Source organism: Carlito syrichta, unplaced genomic scaffold (genome assembly GCF_000164805.1).
Source record: "Carlito syrichta isolate Samal-C Ts95f unplaced genomic scaffold, Tarsius_syrichta-2.0.1 Scaffold142940, whole genome shotgun sequence".
Taxonomy (NCBI): Eukaryota; Metazoa; Chordata; class Mammalia; order Primates; family Tarsiidae; genus Carlito; species Carlito syrichta.
Window position 1 is genome coordinate 24,173 of NW_007087036.1, and position 6,275 is coordinate 30,447.

At 65.7% G+C, this 6,275-nt stretch overlaps 1 protein-coding gene across 1 annotated transcript; it reads left to right on the top strand.

The window, feature by feature from the left end:
* Window positions 1-472: 472 nt before the first annotated feature.
* TNFRSF18 (TNF receptor superfamily member 18) lies at window positions 473-5,708 on the top strand (the record flags this gene model as incomplete). The annotated part of the gene is made up of 7 exons (XM_021708568.1): window positions 473-479; window positions 645-767; window positions 1,658-1,745; window positions 1,891-2,088; window positions 2,146-2,242; window positions 3,924-4,113; window positions 5,572-5,708. Coding segments are annotated over exons 1-7 (840 nt in total), but the record flags the coding sequence as incomplete, so codon positions are not given.
* Between the last annotated feature and the right edge of the window lie 567 nt (window positions 5,709-6,275).

Sequence of the window (6,275 nt, forward strand, 5' to 3'; positions counted from 1 at the left end):
CGAAGGAGGCGGCCCGGGGTCTCCGCTCCGGTTGGGGGGAGGGAGGCGGAAGCCCGCCCGGCTCCTGCCATTGGCCGAGGGGGGCACGGGGGAGAGGGGCGAGAGCCTCCTCCGTGAGGGCCGATCCCGGGCGGAGGTGGGCTGGCCCAGGTCCTGCTGGGGGCCATCACCCTGCCCACCCCTACCCGTGTGGGGTCCCGGCACCCCCTGCTGCCCCACCCCCACCTCTGACTTGCAGCTGTGGGTGAGGGGCCTGTCTGGAGTCCTGGCTCTCAGGGAAACACCCGGAACTTCCTCATGCCAGGGCCTGGGGACTGGGCAGGGGCGACTCTGAGCCTTCCGTGTCTCAGTGTGGCTGGTGGGGTGGACAGCCGCGTAAGGAGGGACAGGCAGGCAGGCGCCCGTGGAGCCTCAAGGGATCCGTGCCGGGCAGAAAGGGAGATGTCTGCCTCCAGGAAGCCCTGATGACTCCATGCCCAGTAGGGACAGCTCCTGGTCACATGCAAAGTCACAGCCATCCTGGGTGGGAGCAGCCAGGCACCCTGGGAGGTAGGGATAGGGCTCCTGGGGCCAGATACCCCGTTCCTCTGAGGGCTGGGAGGAGGCCCGGGAGGCACCTGCTCAGCTGCTTGCCTCCCACCTAGCCGAGAAGGGCTACCCAGCGTGTGATTGCGTGTGTGTCCAGCCTGAATTCCACTGCGGAGACCCTCAGTGCCAGAGCTGCAGCCACCACCCCTGCCCACCTGGCCAGCAGGTGCGACCCCAGGGTGAGTCCTGGGGGCTTCGGGAGGAGCTGTGGGGCCGGGATCCGACCTGGCCAGCCAGAGCGCTGGGAGCAGGCGCCCAGTGAGCATGCAGGATGTGTGGGGTCTGGGCGTGTCCTCTGGGTGGGCAGCACGGTGTTCTGGGTCCTGCAGGGCCTTTCTCAGGGCGCCCCTGGCCCTGCAGCTCCGGGGTCCTTTCTTGCCACCTGGGGTCTCCATCCAGAATGAGGGCACTGCCTCTTAGGGCTCGCTGGGAGGGCCCTCAGGGTGTCCCGGGGCTGTGTGGCTCTCAGGCTGCAGACACCTATCCTGTCCATCTGCACGGGCATGTGGAAAGAGCCTGCCCGTGCTCCGAGAGTCTTGTCTGGGTCTGGCGCTGGACTCCTTTTCTGGCAGCAGGAGCTCAAGTCCTCCTAAGACCCATTTACCTGATGGAGGGGTCCAGGCTGAGCTTGTGGGGGCTGGGAGGAGTGAGGAGGGGAGATGTGAGTTTGGACGGGGTGGGGTCTGGGCCAGCTGTGACTAGCCTTGCCCTCTCTCTGGGACCCTCCCTGCCTCCTCCCTCCAGTCCCTGGGACCAAGCCCAGTGCCAACCAGCCTCTGCCTCCCAATCACCAAAGGGCAGCCCCTCCTCTGCCCACGGGCTGGACCCACTCTGCTCCTCCTCTGGGGCCCCCGGCGTCACAGCCGCTGGCTGCCCTCACTGTGACCCTCTAGATGCCCACCCTGGAGCGGGCACTGACTTATCCCTGGCCCCAGTCCTGTGGGCATCGGAGACCTCTGTGGAATGGATGATGGGGGAAGGGCCACTCTCCTGTGGACCAGACCCAGATGGACCCTGGCACCCTCCTCGTCCATCCAGCAACTCCTGCAGCCCGTCTGTCTGTCCCCAGGGCAATTCAAGTTTGGTTTCGAGTGTGTGGACTGTGCCACGGGGACCTTCTCCAGTGGCCGTGACGGCCACTGCAAGCCTTGGACAGAGTGAGTCCCGGAGCCTCTGCGGCTCAGCAGTCCAGCCCCTCCTTTCCCATCCCAGCGTGGCGACCCCCAGACGGCTCTGAGGACCGCAGCCATGAGGTGAGGCTGCCGAGCGGCCGGGCTGAGGGGGTCTGTCTGTGTGTTCCAGCTGCACCCAGTCTGGGTTCCTCACTGTGTTCCCGGGGAACAAGACCCACAATGCCTTGTGCATCCCGGAGCTGCCACGCCCAGAGCCCCATGGCCAGCCAGCCGGCATCCTCCTCACCATGGCTGCCTGCATCCTTGTGCTGAGTGCAGCCCACCTCGGCCTGCACATCTGGCAGCTGAGGAGGCAGTCCCTGTGGCCGCGAGGTCAGTTGTGCCCGGACAGGGGGGCAGGTCCCTGGTCACCCGCTGACCACAGCCCCCCTGCACACCCCTCGCTGCTCCTGGAGATGCCACCGCCCACAGAGGACACCTGCAGCTGCCAGTTCCCCGAGGAGGAGCGTGGAGAGGGGTCGGTAAAGGGCTGTTTGGGGGAGCCCTGGGTGTGAGGCTGGCCACCCTCTCCAGGAGCTCCCCAGGTGGACACAAGGGCTGTGTCCTGATCATCTGGCTGCAGGACAGTGACCGTGGCGAGTCCCCTTCACGTGGAAAGATAGCAACCGTGGCTGGGTCCTGCCGGACCTGCAGACACAACCGTGACTCCCTGTCTCCCTCGCCTGCGCTGCCAGGGTGGGGTCTGTGGGCCCCTGTCCCCAGGGGCAGGAGGCCATGCCTGTGAGCAGGAAGTACCCAGCACTGGAGCTGGCTGCAGGTGGCCTTCAATGAACATTTGTCCAGTGACTTGGGTGGACATAGGCTAGGGACGGAGGGAAAGAGCACAGGCCTGGGTTTGGGGGCACCTTGCCCACTTGGGGCCACAGTCTCCTTTACAGGGGGTAGAGGGGAGGAGGTAGCTGGCCTGGGTGGGGCCCAAGTCAGGTACCCAGTTCTGGGCCCAGCACATGGCAGGGACCAGGGCTCAGGAGGCTTCCTGGAGGAGGCGGCTGTGTGAATGCCTCTGTATCCAAGTCTGCTTCCTTGACTGTCTCCCCTGCACATGCCTGGACACCTGTGTCCTGGGCCTGTGTCCTCCAGGTGACCACTGCTCTGGACACTTGTGGAGACTGGTGTCCAGCCACAAGCCCGCTGGCTCTGGGCACCTGACCTTGCCTTGCTCTGACTAGAGCCTCAGGCTGGGTCAGTTTCCAAGCCCAGCACCTTCTGGTGTGAGGCACCACAGGGTGGCCTGGCATGGCCTCTGCCTCGCCCCCTGCCCAGCCTCCTCAGCCACCCCACCAGGCCTTCCAGGCTCGACCAGTCCCACCCCGACAGTCACCCCTTCCCTGCAGATCTGATGTGCCTGCCTGGCACTGCCAGCCATCAGGGAGTGGCAGCGGGCTGTGGGGACCAGCCTCAGTAGGCCCTGCTCCTGTCCAGCCTCCTACTCACCCCCTCAAGGCTCCCATGCCCGGCTCCAGCCCCCGTGGGTGCCCTGGTCTCAGCGGCCCTTGCTCTCAGCCAGCTCTCAGCTCCCAGCAGGTGGATGGCAGAGAGAGGGCATCACCCCCCGTGGGACCCAGAATATGAAGAGCCCAAGGGTCACAGAGAGACACCTGGGACTGTGCTGGACAGAGGACAGTGGCTCCCGCCACTGGAGGGGGAGAGAGAGTTCTTCACAGCCGTCTGACTTAACACCTGTGTGCCCACTGGGCTCTGGCAGGTGTGGCAGACATGAAATTAGCTCAGTTATTAGAAAGTGCCTCATAGTGGCGTGCACCCGTGGTTCCAGCTACTTGGAAGGCTGAGATGGAAGGATCACCTGAGGCCAGCAGGTGGAGGCTGTGGTGGCCATGAGTGTGCCCCTGCACTCCAACCTGGGAGACAGAGTGAGACTGACTCAGAGAAAAAAAAAGTTTTGGATAAGACTTCTGAATAAAACTACATTAAAAAAAAAAAGGCTCTGCGGGGTTGGACCTGCCTGCGGAGTCTGCAGGGCGCTCAGAAGGAGGCCCTGGGTGGAGGCCCCAGAGACACCGGAACACATGGGACCCTTCCTGGCACGCCTGGCACTCCAGCTGCCCCTGCCGGCCCAGGCTGTCCCTGCGCTGGCTGGCCCCTGTCCGCCTCGGTTCCCTGGGACTTACTCCCCTCACCCAGGTCCTCAGAGCCCCCCCACGGGAGGCTGGCGGCTCCGGACCTTCTCCAGAAAGCAGCATTCCGCAGGCGCTGCCAGCTGACTCAGCGCGGAAACTCCTCGCGGGCCCCGCGGGGGTGAAGGCCGTGATCCTCCGCTGGGGGCGGGCGCTGACGCTGGGGCCGGGGGAGATTCCGCGGCAGCGAGGCTCGGGTGGGGTCCCAGCCCGGCCCCGCCCTGCAGCCTCCCCTTCCCCCCTCCGCGGCTTCCTCCCCCTCCGCCGTCTCCCCAGTTCCGCCGTCTCCCCAGTTCCGCCCCCTCCCCAGTTCCGCCCCTCACAGTTTGCGGGGTCCGACCTCCTGGGCCTGGGGTGGGGACGGGGTGGTGGGTGTGCTGGCCTGGCCGGGCAGGCGACCTGCCCTGAGAAGGCCTGTGCAGAGCCCTGCGCCCCGAGTTGGGGATCCACGTGTGAGTTTCAGGGAGGAGAGGCCCAGGGTGGCGAGGGGAGGGGAGGAGGACTGGTACCAGGGGCACGGAGGAGACCTGGGTGCCAGGAGCTGCTGAGATGAGGCTGGCTGTGGGGGCCCCACTTCCCCCCGACTGGGAGCAGAGGGGCAGGTATGTGCTCCCTCCTGCTTCCCTGGAAGCCCACACCCGCTGCGGCTCCCGGAAAACCGCAGACCGCCTCCCCAGGGGTCGGTTGGTCTTCTCGGATTAGGGACCAGAGGGCACCTCTGTTCCCAGAAGTGCTTCCTGCCACAGTGACCCCACCCTCACCCCCACCTTGCCGGAAGAGCTCCTGCCTGAGATCTGACCTCAGCCCGTGTGGCGGACGCCTCCTCCCCATCTGGACAGACACCCAGGGCAGAGGCAGGCAGGGGGCCCTTCCCAGGTGGAACTGGACACCAGCCCCTCCCAGCCCCGATCCTAGGGCGGGTGTGGGGACCCTGGGCAGGTGGCCCTTGGCCGCCCAGCACTGGGATATGTGCCCACTGACTAGGCCTGGTGCCAGGACTGGCCACTTGGGTCTTGACCTGGGTCTTCACTTCTGTTCCCTTTTCCTACTGGGCTGGACTCCGAGGACAGAAGACAGGAAAGGGGTCCCCAGAGGAAGTGGTTGCGTCTGGCACGGGGAGAGGAGGTAGACACCTCCTCATCTTCCCAGGAAGCGTCGGGAATTGGGGGGCTTTCCAGAAATGGTGATTCAGGCCGGGAGCTGTTCCTGGTCGCTTCTTAGACACACCCAGAGGACAGGGGGTCCAGACACACGGCTGCCCAAGGGGCCTCAGCAGGCCCCAGACCCCAGACCCCGACTGAGGGAGGCTGGTGGGCTTCCTGTGGTGGATTGAGGGAGGGGGTGTGTCTGGGCCAGAGGGGCAGCTTGCTCCCCCCTGCAGGTGGAGGGCAGGGCTCCAGGATTCACCCCTGGAAGAGGGACTGGGAGGTGGGGGTGAGAGGGAGAGAATGGGAGGGGCAGACAGGGGAGTGGGGAGAGAAGGGGTGAGGGAGAGACAGCCCCTGTGGGGGGTGAGGTGAGGAGGAGGCAGCCGCTGGGAAGCGGAGGAGGAGGAGGTGGGGAAGAGACAGCGACTTTGGGGGTGGACAGGGAAGGGAGACTCCAGCGGAAGGGCCCGTCCCCCTGTGAAGCCACCCCAGTCCTGTGGTTCTCAGGCCCCGAGAGCTCCTGGCTGCCTTTGCTGCGCCAGTGGCTGATCACGTCACTGAACACTGGGGAGCCTCTTGTCCTCGCCAGATACCTAGTGACCCTAGTCTGCCTCTCCTGGTGGCCCGTGCTTTCTGGCCCCATGGTGGGGGCTGGTGGGCAGGGTGGGGGATAAATTCGCACAGTGGCTCTCAGAAGCCTTGTTTATTCTTTGGCTTTCGGGGCTCTCCATAGGCACCTGGGCCCCCGGAGCAGCAGCTGGGCCCAGCCCAGGCCTTCAGGGGCCCCGGGCTGGGCAGAGGCCAAGTCAGCACAGGCAGGCCACTCAAAGGTGTTCTTCTCATCCCGTCCCCCAGCCCCAGCGGTGACGTATCCACTCAGAACCCAGTGACGATATTGTCCCTAGGGGCTCAGGTGACCTCTGCTGCTATCTCAAGGCCTCCGAACTTGGGGGTGCAGCCCCACCATGGGAGGTGAGGAGAGCTGGAGTGTTCCATGACACCACTGATGCCACCAGGGGCCACAGCACAAGCCACGAGACCTTGGGGAATGCAGAGTGGGGGGAGGACTGGGGGGTACAGAGGCCCCAAGGGTGGACGGGGAAGGCCTGGGGTGCACAGGCCCTGGGGGGTGGGCAGAGGGGAGGCTGGGGGTACGGAGGACCAGAGGGGGGGGGACGGGGTGATCCCTGGGGGGACAGAGGCCTTGGGGG